The 22,856-nt window shown below is 46.0% G+C and overlaps 1 protein-coding gene across 1 annotated transcript; it reads left to right on the forward strand.

The window, feature by feature from the left end:
* The first annotated feature begins 884 nt into the window (after nt 1–884).
* On the forward strand, nt 885–22,619 carry LOC142075823 (sperm-associated antigen 4 protein-like). Its single transcript, XM_075137805.1, has 7 exons — nt 885–1,094; nt 17,741–17,811; nt 18,262–18,323; nt 19,781–19,881; nt 20,444–20,611; nt 20,975–21,064; nt 21,622–22,619. The coding sequence occupies exons 1-7, from the start codon at nt 885–887 to the stop codon at nt 21,775–21,777; spliced, it is 858 nt and encodes a 285-aa protein (XP_074993906.1). The 3' UTR covers nt 21,778–22,619.
* The last annotated feature ends 237 nt before the right edge of the window (nt 22,620–22,856 follow it).

A 22,856-nucleotide genomic window follows, 5' to 3' on the forward strand; every position in this document is an offset into this window, starting at 1 on the left:
CCTTTTTTTCTGCTTGTTCCAAACTTAAAAAAACAAATGAAAAGAGAAATTATTAAAAAAAAAAAAAAAAAAAAAAGGTGAGGACATCTGTGCATCTGGCAAGTTCCACAAAATCAACACCTAATTCAGGGAGCTGGGATACGGACACCACGTAATGTAAAGGGACCTGACAGTACCGGAACAGTTACAGGAAAATAATGTGTTTTCATACATTTTATGGCACCTTTAGTTAAACACAGTAACCCACATATTTTCATACTGTACTAGGATTGGCTGATGGCCATTTCTTGACACCGTCATAGCCATATGTTCTCAGGCAGCCCTGTGATTGGCTGCCTGTGTCCTTTGGGCCAGGAAGAGCTCAGATATAAAAATATATACATATATATCCAATATACACATATATAGAAATATATATGTATAAAGGAGTGTAAAAATATATATACACACATATATATAGGCATAGATACAGTATTCTATATATTAAAAATTACATACATAAAAGCATTTCTAAAAATATAGAAATGAATTATATATAATTCATGAAAGCATAGGTATAAAATTGATAAAGCATTATTTAGTAAGAGCTAATTAGATGACTAATTAAAGTTTAAATGTGAATAGAAAGCAATTAAACAGAAGTTGGAGCTGGGTTGGGCTCCCCCACTTCACCAGGCTGCAGAACAAGCCCAACACGTTGAGGGAGGATGACTTCAAGAGGGCTGAGGGGTGCCACAAGGGTAGGGGAACATGCCCAAGGGCTATGGACCCTTCCGAGGAGGCCCACTAAGGGGCCCATGGTGCAGACCCTGTTGTGTGCAAAGTAGAGACTGATCCTGTGAGCCGGACCAAGAGGCCCCTGCGCCTGCACTCAGCCCAGCAGGATGGCCACACAGGGCAACTCGGGGCATTGCTTGGTGCTGCAAGACACAGGGAATGCTGGCTGCAAAAGTGGAAAACAGAGCAAAATGCCAACTTCAGAAGAAAATGCACGTGGGGGCAATACGGAAAAGATCCAAAGGGGATCCCAAGAAAGACCAGGTGAACCAGAAGAACTGGCCAATGGGCCCATGAACCGCAACCTGGATTTCAAGGTCAGTGTCGCAGAGAGAGGATGAGTAGTGGTGGGAAACTCCCTTTACCTGTGTTGTGAGGGATCTTACAGCTACCTGTAATGTAAACCAGCACCAATGTTTCATGCCCAAGATCAAAAATCCAGAATGTTGAGGTTGTATTATCTATGACACGGAATGCATGCAGCAGACTGCAACACATATCCCAAACTACAGTTTTGCCATGGAGTTATCACCAGATGCCCCTTGGGATGAAGAAGAAGGGGCAGAAAGGAAAATGGAAGGAGAATGGGAGTTTAAAGGAGACACATGTCTCATGGACTTCATTCAGTTGTTTATGGACATAAAGTTTTGGGGCCACACTTTCTTAGCAGATAATGCCAAAGGTTATGATGGCTACTTTGCTGTTAGTCAGCTTCTAAACGAAAAAATGTGTATGCAATTAATCAGCCAAGGTGGTGAACTCATATGCATAGAAGCACTCAGCCTGAGTATGCATTTCATAGACTCTTTAAATTTTTTACCCATGAAGCAGCCTTCCCCAAGCTTTCAGTATCAAGATCTGCAAAAGTTATTTCCCCCATTTTTTCCAACACTGCTGAAAATCAAAGTTATGTGGGCCCTCTTCCACCATTGGAATATTATGGGGTGGACGGCATGATGCTTGAACTAAAAAAAAACAGTTCTTGGCATGGCACAAAGCTAATCAGGAGATTTTTGACTTGCAAAACAAAGAGAGTTATTATTGCTAACAAGATTTAAAAATGTTGAGGGAGGCCTGAGATCATACAAGAATGAGATTATAGCAATCACCCATCACACATTCTGACAAAAAGGACAGTGAAAAGGTGAAGGTTTTTTGCTGTAGAGATCCCTTGCAGTACATTATGCTGGTCTCTACTTGCATGTCCATGTACCAGTTTATGTTCCTTAAACCTAGCATGGTTACACTTCTCCCTCCAGACAGCTATCAACAGAGGAAAAAGAGATATTCACTCCTTCTGTTCAATGGCTTATGTATGTGGCCAAAAATGAAAATAGTCAAATCTGTCATGTGTTAAAAGATGGTGAATATCAAGTAGCATCCTACTTCTTAGATGGCCATGCAGTCATTGATAGGGTGCCAACGGCTTTTTAATTTAATGGGTGCTTTTTCCATGGCTGTATTGAATGCTACCATGAAAATGACTGGAGCCCTCTGTCAGGGGCCAGCTTTGCACATGTGTATTACACAACACAACAAAAGATGGACACCTGAAGAGAGCGGGTTTTAACATCAGATCTAAATGGGTGCATGAGTGAGTCACTATGACAAAATCAGACATGGAGCTTGCAGGCAAACTGCTCACACTGCTGGTCCCCAGAGATGTGCTTTTTGGTGGCAGGACAAATGCCATTTGTGAGTATTACGAACCAGCCACTGACAGAAAAATACATTAGTATGATTTTGCTAGCCTCTATCCCTTCATCAATAAAACAAAACATTACCTTCTCGGACACCCTGGAGTTATTTCTGTGAGTTTTGACACCCTGGCAGCCTACTTTGGGATGTTCAAAGTAAAAGTCTACCCACCTCATGGGCTCTTTCTCCCTGTCCTTCTCATGAGGGTAGATGGCAAGCTACTGTTTCCCTTGGGCTGCGCTTGTGCAAAAAGCTGCCAGGCCCTCTGCAGCAACAGTAACAAAGAAGGAGCCCTTGTGGGTACCTGGTATTCCCTGGAACTGAACAAAGCTCTGGAGAAGGGCTACAGGGTCTGCAAAATTTATGAGGTTTGACATTTTGAACAGGGGGTAGGAGTCTTTCCCCGGATTATATAAAACTCCACCTCTGCCAGAAGCAGGAAGCTTCAGGCTACCCAGTGTAATACAGAGATGATGTCAAAAAAACTAATATGTGGAAGATTACGGGCAGAAAGGAGATGTCATTTTGTGGCCTGAAGATATTAAGAAAAACCCTGCCTGCCAAATGCCAAATTGCAAAACCATTTTTAAATTCCCTATGAGGAAAATTGAGAGAGAGATCCAACCTACCCAACACCCGCCAGATGAGTTGTAGGGTGTGATGGTTTTGGCTGGGATAGAGTTAATTTTCTTCATAGAAGCTAGTGTGAGGCTATGTTTTGGATTTGTGCTGAAACAGTGTTGATAACACAGGGATGTTTTCATTATTGCTGAGCAGTGCTTACACAGAGTCGAGGCCTTTTCTGCTTCTCACCCCACCCCACCAGTGAGGAGGCTGGGGGTGCACAAGAAGATGGGAGGGGACACGGCTGGGACAGCTGACCCCAACTGACCAAAGGGACATCCCGTACCATATGACGTCATGGTCAGCATACAAATCTGGGGGAAGAAGAAGGAAAGGGGCAAAGTTTGGAGTCATGGCATTTGTCCTCCCAAGTAACCGTTACGCGTGATGGAGCCCTGCTTTCCTGGAGATGGCTGAACACCCGCCTGCCAATGGGAAGTAGTGAATGGATTCCTTGCTTTGCTTTGCTTGCGTGCACGGCTTTTGCTTTACTTATTAGACTGTCTGTATCTCAACCCATGAGTTTTCCCACTTTTACTCTTCCGATTCTCTCCGCCATCCCACCGGGAGGGAGTGAGCAAGCGGCTGTATGGGGCTTAGTTGCCAGCTGGGCTTAAACCACGACATAGGATTACCTCTTCTCTCTGGTTTACGACGTGTCCTCCTGTGATTGTATTGATAAGGATGCAGCCACTGTCTCATGAAAGCATGCCAAACGATGTGTGACCCTGGAGTGTAACGCTAACATTTTCATAGTGCCCTTCACCACGGCATACCCAGGACTCAAGTTTTATGATCTCCTACAATGGCCCTGCAAGACCATTGCCTTTATCATGACACAGACTCCGTGACATTTGTGAGTCATCTGGGAGACTGGATGCCACTGCTTAGGGGCTATTTAAGTGAGTTGACAAGCAATCTGCCGCCAGACGAGCACATTATGGAATTTGTGTCCTCAGGCCCCAAATCCTATGGCTACTGACAGTCTGGAGGCAAGTGTTGTTTAAAGGTTAAAGCTATCCACTCTAAATGCAAGAAACAGAGACAATATCAATTTTGAGGCACTGAGGGGTCTTGTGTTGGACTGTATCATAAATCCAGCCAGTGATGACCTTAAAAAGAGCGTGATAGAGCACTGCTGTATCATCAGGAATGAGGAGAAGTGGGCAATAGAAACCAGGATCCTTCAGAAGGTGCAGAAGGTAGTCTATGACAAAGAGTACTGACCAAAATTTTAAAAGCCTCCCCTACAGTTTTTGATCATGCGCATGTGCTGGAAGCACCTCTCTTCTGCTATTCTGGCACGGCGTAGCAACTGTGGGAAATTCTATTTTGTAAAAAGTCTTTTGGAGAATGCCAACCACTACCTCTGTTACACCTTAGAATAATGTGTGGTCTGAATGTTGTTGGCAGGAACTGCTCTGTAAGTATTCTTTTATCAAATTTGTGGAGGACCTAGTGATAGTCTTAGTGATAACCATTTATTTCCCTCTAATAAAGTAAATACGGTTGTGATCAATGATTTGATGAACTCTGCTTGTAAGAGCAATGAAACTGAGAAAGCTTTTACTAAATATGTGCATCACAGGAATCTCAGTGTCCAGAAAGTCTTTGCCAGAGTAAAAAGAGCTGCACAGTCACTCTGGACACAAACAATATGGTGTTATTTGAGAATCCCAAAGACAACCTCCAGGTTGCATCCCTAGCCAGGCAGATGTATCCTGCAAGGCGCTGTTCTTTTTAGAAATGTTTGAAGAAGTTACATAGGTATCATATGGGTATCTAGTTGCCGATTTAAATGCTTCTACTCCAGAGGCTTTTAGGCTAAGAACTGGTCTTTTCCAGCCAAGGTGGCTGGCTCTTTACACATTGAAAATAAAAAAGACTGGTGTTCAACAGTGAATAGAGAGGACCTGGACTGACATCTTGCATTGCTATCAGTGCAGACTTAGGAACACAATGTCCCAGTGTCTGTCGCTCCTGGAGCTGTTGATGAGTCCTCCCCCTGGCAGAGGAAAGCAATATTCCACACTGCCTCTGATGATCTGATAAAGGCCATTTCTGAAATTGCCCAGAATACATTAAAGGGGAGTTACACATGCTGAAAAAGGTTTTCAGATTCATTAAAAGCCTGAGTAGTAAAAGCGTGTCCTTCAAAATCCTGTTCCCTGTGAGACTACAATAGGCATGTCTCCATTTAAGTCTACACATCACAACAGTGCCTACTGAAAAGAGAGCACTGGATAAAGCATTTCCATCCTCATCCAAATTGGAGGAAAACCTACAGTCTATCACATCTCACGCTGAAATCAGAAAGGAAGCTTTAGTTTAGTAGGCTGGGTGGGTTCTGGATAGGTTGAATGGATGCAAAGTGCTTTGTAGCAAAGCGTCCTTTCAATATATTACCATTTTGGCATTCATTGCATAATTTTGGCATATAAGGTAGATAGAAAGCGGTATGGACTTACAATTTGTCTTTCTTTCCCACACTCCCTAAAAGCAAACACATTTTCTTAAACCTGCTGAAGAGCCAGCAAAACACTTTTTCCTATAATAAATAAATAAATGCTAGTCATGGCGAAGTGGCATAGGCATACATCTAGTCAGGATAAGGATCAGACCAGATCAACTAGGATACTATCTCTGCAGGGCACTTCCACCTATTTCTACTGGTGTCAGTGGCAAGATTTCTCTTAATTTCTTAAATGCAGTGATGCCGCCCAGACTGAAAGGAAACAGACAGAAGAGTCAAGCCCATTCAGACCCCAAACCTGGAGTTAAAGATATTCTAATACGCTTGTAAAAATTGTGTGCTGCCTGTGCCTGCATAATGCACCAAATCACACGTAGCTCTTTCCCTTTGGGGTTTCAAGCAATGTTCTGCCTGGGCCTACTCAACCAAATTCCTATGGGCATTGTGAATAGATGGGGGTCACAGTCCAGCAGGTTTATGCTGGCTTAATTTTTTATTTCTGACTAAATCGCATCAGATTTTGTTTACCTGATGACAGCAACTTTCATTCCTGGCTGAAAAGTCCTCCACTGCAATTGCTAGTAAGTCTTGATAATTCCCTCAAGCCTTGCAAAGGAGCTAGCAAGAAGAACAAATAAATTGTGAATTGCTGCTAGGCATGTGAAACTTGGAGGTCTGAAAGTGCGAGGTTAGATGATCTCCCAGGATACATCTTAAGCCCGCATTTGAGCCTATTATTTATTGGAATGAAGCTGGTGGAAGCAGAGGGAAGAAAGAGAGAGGGAAGAGAGATTTAGCTGTTTAAACAAAGTAATAAGTAGTAAGGGAGAAGAAACACAAAAAAAACCAAAGGGAGTTTAGTAATGTGCATGCAGTTAGAATGCTGGTTCCTTGTTTTTATGCCCTTAGCTGCGTCAAGCATATTTATTAAAAAATTAAAGATTTAGTTCAATGCAATTCTCTTTGGCAGTACCTGATTTGAAAAAAATCACACAGCCTCATGAGACACAGCTAGGACAAAGATTGCTATGAGCATCAACAAACACCACACATTGGGGGTTAAAGAAAGCATGCCACAGTTTGCTTTTTCTCATTCAGGCTTTCATCATAGTGAAGAAAAAAAAAAAAAACCCAACAAAAAAACCCCTCCTGGAAAGCCAAGTACTCACACAGGCCTCTGCTTCATGGGGATTAACGATCCCCATTCAAAACTGTGCTACATTCAAAGTAGCAGGGAAGACTATATCCTTTGTTGGCATGAAAGGGTGGGTCTCCTTTGACGTCAGCAGAGTTTGGCTTATTTATGCTAGCAGAGAATTTGGCCCTGAAATTATTAGTTGCATTATAAGTACCTTCCTCTGCCAGAGCAGGATTATTCCCTCATTCAATGCATTTTGCAGTCTAACGTTAAACATGAAATGTTAAGCATTCCATATGACAGGGTTTTCCCTATGCCTCTTGGGATGCTAACTCATTAAGAACTTTTTCTGATTGCTCAGCCTATGCTGATTTCTCTTTATTACCATCTGACTCCAGTACTCCCAGCTCTACTCCATGGTACCACCCAAAGCAATTTTTTGTGCGTAACTACCATGTTTCAGGAAAAGGAAGGATCCTCTTTTCATAACACTAACGTATGCATATCTGATTGTTCTGCAAAATGTTAAACATTTATTACTACAAGAATTAAAAGTTAATTTAAGAAATGAGCAAAATGTCACCTTTGATCTTGCTCATGTGCTAAAAGGAGTACAAAAATTCTTATTGAGCAGGTTGCCAGGAAAAAGTACATGAAGAAGTACAACATGCTTCTGCCCCTACATGTAGGTGAATGGAGATTGCCAGATGCACTAGAGGCACTATTTAACGGGGAACCATAAAGAAAGCAAATGAGGAACCTCCTACTTCTCCTCTGGTGCTGGAAGTACACTCTGTACACTCCCTGACACTGTTGTTAAATGCCAGAGACTGAGCCCTGCTTGTTGAGATGGATTAGATGAGCAGAGCTCTAAAAAAAGGCCAGCAATTCCTTGGCCCGCTGTAAGGCCACTTGCTTTGGATTCCCCAAGACTGTAAAGGTAGCTCTGCTTCATGATCTAATTTTGCTTTTCTTCTATATTTTAAACAGAAATTTACCACCCAAGTATTCCCTCAGAGATCAATAAGGTTACTTAGGAAATAAAAGAGTACTCCATTGCCAGTAAAGATGGCACACAAAATAGCCCCTGAGCCCTCTTTTTAAAATTCTTGTTATTAGACAGCTCAGTAGGAGTTTAGCCAGTATACATACTTTCAGACTACCCTGAGTTGCAGAAGCTGGAAGTCCTGCTCAGCTCCTGATACAGTAATTTTGTCATTCCTTTTCAAACAAAAATACACATCTCATGCTGTCTTTGTAAGTATATATTTACACCTTTGCAGGGTGCTGCAAGTAGTTCCTCGTAATACACCGTGAAGTAGGTTAAACTGAGCAGAGATTGATGCCTAATACAAAACTGGTCTCTATAAAGTAAGAAGTCAGAGCATTGTGATTTTGGCTGCGGAGCCTCACCGGACTTGAGCAGCTAAACTGCTGGAGCCCAAGTGTAATTCTAATGCCAAACATTTGTCTGCACGCTGTTCCTGTGCAGCTCAGGCTCAGCTTTGTCAACATCCCTGTGACTTAGAAGGCACTGCTCCTCCTTGCCTCACATGTGGAAACTGTCCCCTGTTAATGAAGTCATACTGACTGAACGTAGCATGCTCCAAGTGAACACTGATCGTAGGGCACGGGAGACACACAAAGAATGGCCCTGCCCTCCCCGCCCCAACACACACCATTTTATAGCCCATGGCTTTCTAGCAGGGAGAGAATGCAGAAGTGTCACATCTTCCAGCTCTCTGCTGAGAGGTGCTCCCAGCTTTGCCTCCCGATGGTCACCACCTGCAATACACTTCTGCAGAATAGGAGTATGTTTATGAGGCAGGGAATTCATTTTCTCTTTTTGTCTATATGCTACAGAACAAATTATTTTCAAATACAGCCCCTCCTAGATGAAGGTTTTGTTCGTACGCAGTAGGCTGTAGAATATTCACTACTTTTAGTGAAAGCTACTTACCATCACAGTGTACTTGTTTTCTAAATTAGGTAAGCTGACGTAGAAGTCCATCCCTGGTTTTGGCATCTGGGCTTAATTTCATCAAAAAGCAAAACAAAGTTTCTTGAAGGGTAGTCTGCTACGGTTAAGGTACTTACTTCGGTGATATCATTAGCTTAAATCATAAAGAATTACCCTTTCAGGTTCACTTCCATGAACAGTTCAGAGAAGGTACAGTCATTCAAGAACAATGGCACTTTTCAACTCATTGGAATGATTATCATGTGTAAAGGAAGCAACAAATCAGTAACAAATGGGGAGTGGAGCTGACATGTTGGAGTTAAGCAATTCCAAAAGGAGGAACAAAAACTTCATAACAATAAATGAAAATGCTAGATCTGCCAGTGTATTACAAACTGTGTGGTCTTCATTATCTATACGGTTCTGGTTTTGAAAGCAACTTATCTTGGTTTTTTTAATCCAAATGACATCTTTTTAACTGAGTATGAACATGACACAATTGTGTTAGTGAGATAAACCTTTCAACTGAATACTCACATTTGAAAAATATTTTTGCTCCATTTGCTAAATTTGCAATGGTTAGCTTAACTGGTCTCACAAGGCAGTAGCAATGTCTTGAAGATTTCCAGCCCCTGAAGTGATACATTGGATCACTGCAAAACTGAATTCAAGATAGTGGCCAGTAGTAGAATCCCACAATGAATTAATGCAGAATAGTCTCTATACAGTATCATGCTTATCCTCTGTTTCTATCACATTAAGAAAAAACAGGATTAAAGGAATTTCAGTGTTCCAAATACAGTCAGCATAAAGCTTACTGTCTCAAAAGATATATATCAGATATAAGATGAAAATAAAAATGTAAGAATATTTTTAAAAAGTAAGACAAAAACCAAACAGATAGAATGGCCCAAGAAAGCAACACTCCCCACCAAACATCTGGACACTGCAAACCCTGAGGAAGCTGTTGCATCAGAATCCAGATTTTGCAGCTGTGTTGTAACAAGCTGAACCAAAACCTTGGATCTGATCATATCTGAGTTTTAAAGATGTTTGGATTTGGACCTTAGTTTGTAGCTCTGGCCCAGTTACAATACATGCATTTTAGATGTTTCTGAACTACTAAAATTATTGAGCTTTGTAAAAAACCAAAACATTTTCAAATATATGTTGAAATGCTTTACCATATTAAGAAACTGGATTAATTGTTTTTAAATTTTCTTCTTTAGGACTTATTCACATACTCACTTAGGTAAAATTTTAACTGTGCACACTCTACTAGTCCCATGGAATGTACATGCATTATGTGTCCATAAGTTCCACCTTTTACGCTACACAGAAGTACTGGACATTTAAGAGGCAACTAAAAGCTTTTTATCGGGTTTGGTTGCATACAGTATTACTTTGCTTGGTAAGCACAAAGCACCATCTATTGAACTGCTCACTTCTTTATAGCATGGTTTCTCACATATCAGTCAGAATTCTTAACATTTTTCATAGGTCATTTAGAAATCTTGAAGATCTTTGGTATTCACCAGAATATTTTCTCTTGCAAGATAAGAAGCTTTTTTTGTTTGAATAGAAATATGAGTAAATAACACTTCCTTATTTCCGTGTTTGCCATCACACAGATTAATTCATTTTGTACTACAGAGAGATGAATTATCTTCTTCAAACGCTATTGCTTTTAAAGATAGTTATTTTAATTATTTCATATATATCACGTGAGATAGAAATAGTTAGACAAAAAGAACCTGACAGCAGTTTTTCAGAGAATAACTATTGCGAGCCAGAGATATACAAAGTCTAAGCCCCACTATAATAAATGTGGTACCTGTAGATGCACACAGTTACGAGAAAAGGTTAAGCTTTTGCCACAAAACAGGGGCTCAGCATCTGCTGATACTAGTAGTTGCTGTTTCTCTCCCTCTTTCCTTCCCTGTCTCCCCCCAGAGAAATCTGCCTGATTCATTCCCTGCTTCAGTCTCTCTGTAGAGAAAAAAAATCTGTCAAAACCCGGAGATCTACCAAGTACTTCTGGTATGTGGAAGATGCTTGGTATTCCCCCGGGCGGCAGGGGCCTTGTCCTCTTTCCTTAGGTATCGCCCACACTGTACAAGCGCCTCACCTCAGCCAGAAGTTGGGTTTCAGAAGTAGTATGCCTGAAAGCCTAGCAGAAACAGAAATCAAACTGCGCCTTTATCTACTGCTCTGCAGGGGACTGAATTGCACCTTCACTGACAAGATCGATTGCAAAGACTAGTCAGCTGCAGTTAAAAGTCCAGAGCTCCTGTGTTTAAGAGTTCTTCACCCAGAAGGCTAAAACAGCAGCAGGATAACAAAATCACTTTTGAAACACAAATTTTTTCTCTCTGGAGAATTTGGGGAAGTAGAATTTCCATTTCTTTCAGGATATATTTTTGTCTTTCATGACTTTTCAGAGAGACATGTATCAAACTGTACTTTTAACACCATGAAAATTACAGTCACAACGCCATTCAAAAATAGAAGGTTCTTAAAAATCATTAGATTCAAGTTGTTGTAAATACTTTTTGACTGCACTGGTCAAGAGAGCTAAAACAATGCCATGTAATGAGCCATGAATATAATTTAATTCTTGTTTTCACTCCTCTGTGTTTGCTATCAGAGTAATTACACAGAGATCAAGTCTTGACCGGTGATTCAAAATCAGATGCTAAAACACACTACTGCTTTCTCCATCTTTATACATTCTTCCTCACCCATTTGTGAATTATATTTAAAAACAGAACTAAGGAATTCTGTATGAATACAGATTTCTTCTTATACAGACTGAAGTTTTGGTGTGAGCCAAGGTGAGTAAATGGAATTGCAGTCCTGGGACTTAAGAAAGAGCAATGAACTAGCTATTTAGCTTCCAAGGATTTTCAGTCAGTCAGCACAAAGAGACTGGGTGATATCCACACTGAAATGGAAATGGGACATCACTTGCACTTATTGTTCTGAAGCTTTAGTTAGATAAGTGAAATCCAGATAATCAATAATCATGATCAAAGTAAGAGGACAGCAGGCATCTACACTGGCAGGGATCACATCTCATTTGCCCACTGAAGCAGTAGGTAAAACAGATAGTTACCATGCTATAACTAGCCATTAAATTGCCCTACAGTTCTACCTAGCTTTGCTTCATGGGAGACATGGGAAGGATGGTGAGGGAGTGAACGTCTCTCATTTCTGCAGCCATTTAATTTACAAGAGGAATAAATGCTATTAAAATGAATCACAGGAAACCTTTAAGAAAGCAGCAGGAATAAATTCTTCAATTCATGTCAAATGAAAGACTCAAATCTCACAGGCCGGGTAATAAGATACAGTGCTTTCTATAGCTAAACAAAAGTGCTGTTCCGAAGCTATTATAACAATCAAAATTAATCAACACTCTTACTGGAAATTTAAGATGAGTTACTGAGGATTTAATGATACTCTTAAGTATAACTCTAGAGTCCATGATGGCAGCAAGTCAGTAAGACAGTAATGTCTGTTTTAGAAAAATCAGATTGGAGAGGTTCAGAGGGATAGCCAAGTCCAGTTTCTGCAATGAAAAAAGTACTGTAAAAAAGGCTCAGCTTAGATAACTGTCTACAGGATTTCTGTTCTGTGTGTCATCATAGAATCATAGAATCATTAAGGTTGGAAAAGACCTCTAAGATCATCGAGTCCAACCGTCAACGCAACACCACCATACCCACTACACCATGTCCCTAAGCACCTCATCTACACGTCTTTTAAACATTTCCAGGGATGGTGACTCAACCACTTCCCTGGGCAGCCTGTTCCAAGGCCTGACCACTCTTTCAGTAAAGAAATTTCTCCTAATGTCCAATCTAAACCTCCCCTGGCACAACTTGAGGCCATTTCCTCTTGTCCTATCGCTAGTTACTTGGCAGAAGAGACCAATACCCACCTCGCCACAACCTCCTTTCAGGTAGTTGTAGAGCGCGATGAGGTCTCCCCTCAGCCTCCTCTTCTCCAGACTAAACAACCCCAGTTCCCTCAGCCGCTCCTCATAAGACTTGTGCTCCAGGCCCTTCAGCAGCTTCATAGAACCCACAGCACTTCTCAACAGCCTACAGGAAAGTTAAAGCCAAGTGAAGAAAGTCCACAACTCTAAAAAAACATAGGAAGTGAGCAGAAAGGACAGAAGGTCTCATAAATCTCATAGCTCCCTGATCTAGCGGGGACGCCCTTTGATGAACTTCCCAGCTGATCCTCAACAGGAAACCATGCCTTATATTACTGAAGAGAAAGAAAAAAATTCTAAATTTTCTTCCAGTTTGATCTAAAGGAAAATTACTTCTTTATCCCAAACTCAATAGTTGGTTAAATCCTGAGCATATTGATTGGTCACATCAGTCAGACCTGTGATAAAAATTACTATCAGTAATCAGACTTTATCTGTATTTTCTTTACTTTCAGTCCAGTACTTCAGAGAATGATGACAATGTCCAGCAGCTGATCTTTTAAGTGCTCACTGAGGGGGGCAAGGGAGGGAGGAAGAGTGGGAGGGAGGTGAAGAGAGTCTTCTTTCCTTGGCAAGAAAATAAGCCTCCATAGCAACTAGCAGAAGACTCAAAGCACATATTAATACAGCAAAGCCAGACTGCAAACAAACAGTAATCCAGGCTCTATTCAAACTCCTTTTGGAGTATGATACACTCACATATCCAAAACTTCACTCCTGATCTCCTAGGAATTGTATTATTTTAAACATAAAACCCTACTCCTAAGTTTTTCAAGCTTCATATTAAAACAATTTGAATTTATTGACCATTTATCTTATTTCAAAGAATATTACAGGACTTATCCTTAGATGGTTGGAAATACTATCGTAATAGTATTTGGGTTAGTATTTTAGTGTTCAGTTACATTTAGTTTCTCCATAACTAATGTATAACCATTTGAATATGCACTCTTGTTATCCTTTAACTTAAAAAGTTTTATCTTCCTTAGATACTCTATTCTGCAAATCTTTATAGTAGTCCTTTTGTGCACCTGTTCCAATTTCAGTTCATCTTTCTTCAACATACGTGATGACAACTGTATGATATAAAATATTACTGGTGCTTACCTGACTTTATAAAAATATCTATTGATAGAATTGTGAGGTTTTTTGCAGCTACGATACATTGGCCTCTCAACAGCAAGTTCATGTTGACCAGAGCACTGTGATCACTTTCTTCTTGAACTGTCTCCAGTTATTGGGTTTCCCACTTACATCATACCATTATTTCTAGCATCTGATTCCATGGTTATACACTTGCACTAATAAATCCTATTCTATGCCACTCTCATCGCTGTCAACAGAAGCAAGTAACATCTTCTAATCTATGCTGGAGGACAAATACCACAAGCGCTCCCTCAGTTGTTAGACATTCGCCCTAGCAAACATAAAAGAATGAAAAAAAAATCAAAACGCAATTCCAGACAGAAACCCAAGGTCATCTCTCATTCAGGTATTTCAGTCAGCTTGATGATAGAGCTCGACTGAGTAGGGCTTGGAGATCAGGCTCTGGTCTCTGCCCTTCCGCCAGAGTGCTGACAGTTTTGGTAAGTCAAACCCCAAAATGAACTTCCAGCTCCCCACCTGAACCTCTGCTCTCTCTCTGGGAATCCATTGGAGTTTGACTAATGGAGAAGCACCTGTATAAACAACATGTAAAAGTCTCTTAGACTTTCATGTTCACCCAGTAGCACCTGAGGAGCATGGTAGATGTGATATACAAGTGTTGCATTGTTCAAAGCTGGTACAAAATATTTATTATCATATTTAATATTTATTATTTATTTATTTAACGCACTTGTGCAGCACTACCCAAATTGTACACGAAAATCTAAAAGGTGGCTTTATGCAGCCTGTGTGCATTCCAGAGCTAGGTGCCCCAAAGTGCTTTTTCAACCTGCTGAGTTAATAAAGACAATTTTAGGCTTTGTCTGAGGTTGTTTATCACTTCAACGGATAGCTTCAGCAATTGGTCATAGTCAAGAGTATAAAAACCTATGCCATATGCCTATGCTAGCTGCTGTGAAAAGGGGCATTAGATGTAGAGAAATTAGTAGACATTTGTTACTGACCTAGGAGGAACACATGATACAGAAATTCCCATGTATGCTAATTAAGATCTCTTCTTTACCACACCAGCTCAGAAGGGTGGAAACTTGGGTGACCTAAAGATTGGGTATAAAACTTTGCAGTGTTTTAAAATAGTGACCTTAGTTCATACGCTGTAAGTTGAAAACGAAGAAAGATATTAAAACACAGTTCCTAATAGAAAACTGCCTTTCAAATAAACCATGGAATCACAGACTGGTTGAGGTTGGAAAGGACCTCTAGGAGGTCATCTGGTCCAACACCCTGGTCAAGCAGAGTCACCTAGAGCTGGTTGCCCAGGACCATGTCCAGGCTTTTGAATATTTCCAGGGATGGAAACTCCACAATGTCTCTGGGCAACCTGTGCCCATGCTCAGTCACCCTCACAGTGAAAAAGTGTTTCCTGATGTTCAGACGGAGCCTCCGGTGTTGCAGTTTGTGCCCATGGTGTCTGGTCCAGTCACTGAGCATTACTGAAAAGAGCCTGGCTCTGTCCTCCTTACATCCTCCCTTCAGGCATTTACAAACACTAGTAAGATCCCCCCTGCACCTTCTCTTCTCCAGGCTGAACAGTCCAGCTTTTTCAGCCTTTCCTCATATGAGAGATGCTCCAGTCCCTTCACCATCTTACTGGCCCATCACTGGACTCTTTCCAGTAGCTCCACATTGCTCTTGTACTGGGGAGCCCAGAACCGGACACAGTACTCCACGTGTGGCACGAGTCCTGCTAAACAAGACTGGACCCACTGCTCACCTCTGGGGTACATCTCGCTCCAGGAAGGCGCAGGATGTGCTTAGCTGTGTTCTGTGGTGGGTCCGCTGGAAGCGGCTGGGACTGGCCATGTCTGGCACGGGGCAGCCACAGCCTCTCCTCACAGAGGCTCCCTCAGCAGTCCCCCTGCTGCCAACACCTGGACATGGACACCCAATACTCCAATACACTAGGCAAGGGTGTCTGGAGAGCACAGGTGCCTGGGCAAGGACAGGCGGAGGGACTGTGGCGGGTGGAGGAGCTGTGGCAGGGACATCATTCCAAGGGCTTCTACATCGGCTGCTTCCTCCTCTCTTCGCTCACATGGCATGGAGACAGTGCACAGCAGGGCTCCGTCTTTATCCTTTTATAGGTGCTCACTCTCGTCACAACCCGGCAAGGCCCTGCAAGCTGGCTTGTCCCAGAAGGAGCCATTGCGGTGTCCTGGGTGCTGGTGCATCTTTTTGAGGATGGAGGCGCACAGCAGCCCCTTGGCACATGCCTGGGGCCACTTTGGTGGCTGAAGCTCCCTATGACAATGTGGAGCAAGAGGGTCCGAGTGGACCAAAGCCCATGCAGCCCCAACCTGTGTCACCAAGAGCCAGTGCCCCCTCCTTGCCCCACAGGATGCCCGTGTTTGGCAGGGCTGGCCCTGCCCAGGCAGGGGAAAGGCAGGGGGCCATGCTTGGTACCCCCCATATCCCCATGCTGCCACGCCAGATGCCCAGTGCCCTCAGGGCACCCTGTACCCTCACACAGGAACCTTCCTGGTCCACTGGGAAACTATAAAGCATGCAGCGAACACCCTCCTTTCTCTAAACAGGCTGTGGTAGGTTGACCCAAGCAGACCAATGCCCAGCCAGTCTCCAGGCAATGGCTACTTTCGAAAGACCAAAGGCCCAGACTTTATTGCGCAGCATGACATTACATGGCACGGAGTACCCCTTTGGTCAATTTGGGTCGTCTGTCCCTGCTATGTCCCCTCCCAGCCTCTTGCCCAGCCTCAGCCTACTCGCTCGGGGACACACAGAAGGAAACAGAGGAAGCCTTGGCGCTCTGCAGGCACTCTTCAGCAGTAGCTAAAACGCTGCTGTGTTTTCAACACTCATCACAAAGGCAAAACACAGCTCCAAGAGGGCCGCGGGGTCTCTCTCCACCCGGTCCCCTGCCCCCCTGTAGCTCTGTCTGTGATGTCACAGCCTGTGCGGGGCCAGGCCTCTGTGAGGTCAGGCACTCTGGGCCACAAGCTGTGGGCCTGGAAGGAGCTCGCAGAGTGCTGGTGGCTGTGTGCCTGTGGCAGGTGTTCTCCGCCTGGGTATCTCCAGGAGGAGATCTGCCCGGACAGGCAGCCCACTCCTGTGGCTGAAGGAGGGCACATAAGCTTGCAGAAGAGGTTCATTTCTCACCAGGATGAGGAGGAGAAAGGCTCCTCCAAGAGCAGAAGGGGCTGCCCTGCCAAGGAGAGGAGCCAGGAGCAGCTCGGCCAGATCTCGGGAGGCCCAGGGCACCAGACTGCAAGGGCCTGCACACTGCACTGCTGCAGAAAATGAAGGTAAGTTCACCGCTGCCTTTCACCCCGTGCTTGCATCAAGCCTGCCTGGCTTGTCCGGGCCCGACAGCCCTGCAGAACCAGCATCATCCCACCCCAAGGGATGCCTGGGGCCACCTCGCCTACGTGACAATGATGGAGCTGGCTACCATGTCCACGTCTTTGTGGGATACTCTAGTAACTATTGGGTGCCCCAGGACTCATGCCACCCTCCTTCCCCAAGCACGCTGTCAGTGCCCGGGGATCCTGCCCAGCCCTCCACCTCCCGCTCCTAGCTGCCCCCCTCTGTAGAGCAGAACCACGGCCCTGCCCCTGCGCCCACCTCCCCGTAGGGATCTGGCAAGCACTGGACCGGTGTCCTCAAGAAGGGTCCTCAGGCTTTTCTCCTGTTTCTTTGCCCAGAGTTGGTCTTCAATGTGCCGATGGTCACAGTCTCGCTCCAGAGATGCCTGGGTATCTCCATCTTGTGAGTACAACACATGTCCAGTATGGACACAGAAACGAGGGGTGCCAGTGGATCAGGGCAAGTAGGGGAAGGCTGGTGCTGCTCCCCACCAGGAGACCCTGGCTCCTCCAAAATTGCTGCTCCTCAGCTTGTAAGAGAAAATTCCCCATGCTAACACCAGGACTCCCTCTTTTTCAGGAAAGACATCATGACCTTGAAAAAGAAAAGGCTCTTTACGATTCTCTTCTTGATGAGCCTAGGTGCTTTCGGTGAGTATTTGCCGGCTGCCAGCGGCAGCACGGAGGCATGGAGTGCGAGCTTCAGCTTGAGGAAGAGGTGCTGGTGGGGCCCTTCCAACCTCCCACATCTGCAACTCAGGGAGCTCCCAAGATGCTCACTATACACAGAATCCACCCAGCCCCAGAGCCAACAGAGCAAATGAGTGCGCAGCCCGAGGAGCCTGGTGTTGATGCTTACCGCAGCAGGAAGGGGAAATGAGGCATAGCTGTGGGGCGCCAAGCATGCCCGGGAACCAGGGCTGTGCAGAGCCCCGAGGTCTGGAGAGAGGGTCCCCGCTTGGAGCTGCAACCTCTCTCTGCACCCCTTCCCCATGTCCTCAGCCAACCTCTTGCCACCCTGATGTGGGAGGAGACAGGGTGAGTATAGGGATCGTTAGAAACCCTAATAAAATAAGTCTGTCTCGGTGATGTGAATTACAGCTGGTGCCTGCTGCGGGACCTTGATGCTGATGTGGATGCTGTGGACAAAGGACAAGCCACAGGTCAGTGACTGCTGTTGTGGGACAGAAAAGTCCCACAAAGGAGCACTGCTGGAGGTGGATGGGTAAGTCGCCCAGTCCCTCCAGTTTTAGGAAGTGACCCAGAGAATCAGCAGCAGCTTCTGCCCTGCCTTCCTAGAGCCACCGGCTCTGGAAAGCCCGGGCAGCTCTGGGACTCAAACGGAGAGCCTTTCCCTTTCAGCTGCTGCTGGGGCAGCCTGCAGCTGACCTGAGGTTCCTGCGGTAAGAGCCCTCTCCTCTCTCCTGACCTGCAGCACATTTGGTGGAGTAGTGGCAGATGAGCCTGTGCTATTTGCACTCACTTGCACAGTACCCAGGGCTTGTGCCTTTCGCTCCTGCCTCCTCCTTTTGCTAAACCTGGAGGGGACGGGAAGCATTTGCAAACCGGGGAAAGAAAAGGGGGCTCGAGCACCTCTGTCTCTGCTCCTCCCAAGCTTGGAGGCTCCAGGAGAGGCTGGGCAGCTCTCTGACAACATCTGCTTTCCTGATGACTGCAGGAACACGCTCACTCTGTGGGTGAAACAATCACAAGAGATGCAACAGTTGAGACATGAGGTATCAAGCCTGGCTGCAGAGATTGGCACTATGAAGAAGGTGATCCTGCACTTGGGAAAGAGGACTGGGATGAGCAGGGCCCCACACAAGGGACCCGTCCTGGTCCCTTTTCCTGCTCAGCCCCACACAAGGCCCTCCCTGGTCCCTTTTCTTGCTCATACCCATCCCTTGCCAGGGGCTGCTGGTTGAGCTTCTCCGCTGGAAAGCCCCTTCTCCTGGCCAGGTCTGACATGGTTGTTTCCCCTGTTCATTTGTGTCTTTGCCAGGAAGTTCAGCAAATGAGAGAGGCAATGTCTGCAACCACACAGATGTCTGAGTGGGCTCTGAAAAGCACAGGTACGGATGGACACAGGCAGGCAGGGCTGTCATCGCACTGGGCTCCTGCTTAGCGCTCCCAAAAGGAGGCTGCGCAGCAGACTCTGCTCTCCAAGGCACAGGGACATCGGACGAAACCACGGGGCCTGAGAGCATGACTGTGGCTGAGCGGGTCCCTTGGGCTCACCCTGGACCTGCCATCAGACCCCATGCTGGTGTCCCTGGCATGCCCCTGACAGCATTTCTGCCCTCTCCCACTCCACAGAGCTTTCCTGGGGAACAAAAACAAGTGGCCAGGTCATCTTTTGCTGTCCAGGCAGCAGGACGTTGCCTTTGGTCTGCTGCCCTTCCCATAGGGACTTGCTGCCTCCCAGCACCCGCAGACCTTCTCTGTGTCGCTGGGAGAGAAACACTGTCACTGGGCACAGGGATCCCCTCCTTTTCCTGGGGCACCTCTGAGGGTGCAGTGCTGCATGCAGGGCTGGCAGGCAGCCTTAGAAATAGCCTGCAGACACCAGGTCCTCTGAGCCTGGGGCCTCTTGCAGTCAGCTGCCCTATTCTCCTTTCAGGAGCTGCCATCGACCTGCAGAGATTGTCCAGCAGCTCTGCATGGCTCTGCAGGGTGTTTTGGGTCCTGTGCGCTCCACAGCTTCTGGATACCTTTGTGCAGGTAGAGTAGCAGAAACTGTCTTCTCTTGCCTCTTATAAAGTTGGGGGCAAGCCCTGGGGCGTATCCCCTCAAGCCAGTGGTATTGCTGAAGGCCATGGCACCAGTCTGGTGGCTGACACCTGCGATCTCACACAGGGCTTGGTTCCCTACAAAACTCCCTGAGTTGCCTCAGAAGGGGGCTGAGCTGAGCTTCCTGCCCACCATCCCCAGTCAGTGCTGGGTGAAGGAGCTTCTCCTTCGGGACGCCATTTCCCTGCCACTGCTCTGATTGTCCCTTTCCCAATGGGGCAGTAGAGGGTGGGAGGAGGCTGCAGAGCTGCTGGGCAAAAAGAGAGGTGACTGACTCCGGTGCAGAGTATCAGATGTTTCCCACTGGCTGGCTATTTTCCTCTTTCCCGGGCCAGGAAGATGGCTGGGCGCTTCTGCCTGCTTCCCAACACACCATTCATTTAGAGCACAAGCCCAGCCCACAGGCGCAGTGCCACCTGTGCTTCTGGCTGCACGGGAGTGCAGCGGGCCCCATCACACCCTCGTGTTCATTGCTTTTGCCTTCTGCTTTCAGCCGGATGCTTCCCCAGGATACTGCTGGCCTTTCCAAGGGTCTCAGAGCGAGGTGTTAATCCGGTTACCCACACAAGTACAACCAATGTCCATCACTGTACAGCACACCTCAAAGATAGCCTTTCCGCTGGGGACTGTCAGCCGTGCCCCCCGAGATTTCACCATCTCTGTAAGTCTCTGCGGCGCACTGGGGGTTGGGACCTGGCTGCGGGGAAAAGCTGTAATGGGGACTTGCTGCTCTCTGCGCATCTGCCGAGATTTGTGTGCTCCCAAGCACTGCTTTTCCCTGAGAGGACATTTCAAGGGACATGTGGGATGCTGTAACCCCTCCTAAGACTTGCTTAGCATGTTTTGGCCCAGCACCTCTGGGCCCCTGAGCAACACATAAGGAGGAGACTCAGCCCCACCTCATCCTGCACCAGGCTGTGCTGGAGCTGAGGGAGCTGGGTGGGGATTACAGGCCCAGATCTGGCATGAGCATTTCCTTGTGGTCAGATCGAGCCTGACCTGCTCCCTGTGCTTTATCTCCAAGGGACTGGATGAGGAAGGCAAGGACGAAACTCTGCTCGGGACATTCACCTATGCCATGCAGAAAGAGCCAACCCAGACCTTCCCTCTGCAGGTACAGTGAGTGCATGCGGGCAAGAGACCAGGGCAGAAATGCCAGTTTGCCAGCAAGTTGCTTGCAGAAGGAGTGTGGACGGTCCCTCCCAGGGTAGGGGCCCAACCATGGCTGAGAGAAACATTGGCAGGATCATGAGGAAAAATGGCATCCGGCAGGGTGGCAAAAGCAGAACAAGGGCCACGTTGGCCCCACAGCCATCTGGGTCCCCAGAACTGCCTGGCTGCACCCGCCAGGCAGGCAGTGGCAGGGAGGATGCCCAGCACCTTGCCCTGGCAGCAAGACTTTCCCCAGACCCCAGTTCCCAGGGACCAGTGAGCCTCAGGTTTCCACATTTGCCCATCACGCTCTCTGAAGCCAGGTGTTTGCTCTGCAGGGGCACAGGGGTCCTTTGCCATCTGGGTGGGAGAAGGGAAGGAGGGAGAAGCTGCCACCTCAGCCAGGGCAGGAACTGGTCCTGGAGCAGGGGCCGGGCTGGCAGAGGAAGACGAGTGGAGCCTGCTGTCACTCTTTACACACCAGGAGTGTCACTGCTTTTTGCTATGGTTTCTTTGCAGAACAAGATCCCTAGAGCCTTTCGGTTTTTAAAGATTATCATACAGAGCAACTGGGGAAAAACAGAATACACCTGCATTTATCGAGTGCAGGTGTATGGGAAGATCATGGGAACGAATGCCATCAGCCAGACACATGTGGAGACCTTCCATCGATAAGAATTAGAGAGGAAAATGGAGAAACAGACCAGAGGGATGCGGAGCCACCATTAGTCTGGTTAGTCTGGAGCCACCATTACCCCGCCCTGAAATGCCAAAACAGTCAGCTCGTAATGCTGTACACACAAACATCTGTCTTGGTCACCAGAAGATTTGCCCAGTCCGTTCTACATCTTCAGCAGCACGTACGCAAATATGGACCAACACCTATTCATCTCAGACTGATGTAAACTCCGAAGCCTAGAGCCAATGGTGTCACTGTGATCCTGCTACTCTTCTAAGTAAAGGACGCCTGAAAACCAGTGTAATCTCCTTCTCATTCCACTGGGTGCGGCTTTGTGGGGAAAGCTTAGGGACTTCTGCTCTCCTTCCACGTTGCTTTCCTCATGTGCTTTTGAATTTAATGTGGGAATAGGCAAGTTCAGGTGGACAATTACATTGTCATCAAGCAATTCACAGGTCAGCGTGGGAGAGGTTGGTGGGGTACTGCCCAAGAGTTCCACTGCTACTGTCCTCTATTGCGGGGAAATGAGACCACATTGGTACAAGCTTCATTTTCCATGGAAGACTGTCAGAAATGCTTGGAAGAAAAGCATCTGCTCAAGTGTCTGCAAGAGGATGGCAGTAAGCTTAGTATCAGATTGACTGAGGTCGGAAGGGACCTCTGCAAGTCATCTGGTCCAACACCCACGCTCAAGCAGTGCTGCCCAGAGCTGGTGGCTCAGGACTGCTACAGGACAGCTTCTGAATATCTCCAAGGTGGGAGACTCTACAACCTCTCTGGGCAACCTGTGCTAGGGCTCAGTCACTCTCACAGTAAAAAAGTGTTTCCTGGTGTTCAGAGAGAACCTTCTGTGTTTCAGTTTGCACCCATTGCCTCTGGTCCTGTCACTGGGCACCACTGAGAAGACCCTGGCTTTGTCTTCTTTACACCCTCCCTTCGGATATTTATATACATTAATAAGATCCCCCTGAGCCTGCTTTTCTCCAGCCTGAACGGTCCCTCTCAGCCTTTCCTCATAAGAGAGATGATCCAGTCCCCTCATCATCTTTGTGGCCCTTCGTGGGACTCTCTCCAG

The sequence above is a fragment of the Calonectris borealis genome, chromosome Z, assembly GCF_964195595.1.
Source record: "Calonectris borealis chromosome Z, bCalBor7.hap1.2, whole genome shotgun sequence".
In the NCBI taxonomy this organism is placed as follows: Eukaryota; Metazoa; Chordata; class Aves; order Procellariiformes; family Procellariidae; genus Calonectris; species Calonectris borealis.

Excerpts from the sequence above, each read along its gene's own strand:
- LOC142075823 (XM_075137805.1), top strand. The coding sequence starts at position 885 with ATGGCCACACAGGGCAACTCGGGGCATTGCTTGGTGCTGCAAGACACA. Across the intron at positions 18,324-19,780 it reads GGACAAAGGACAAGCCACAG|GAGCTGCCATCGACCTGCAG; the intron begins GTCAGTGACTGC and ends TTCTCCTTTCAG. Across the intron at positions 19,882-20,443 it reads TTCTGGATACCTTTGTGCAG|CCGGATGCTTCCCCAGGATA; the intron begins GTAGAGTAGCAG and ends TTCTGCTTTCAG.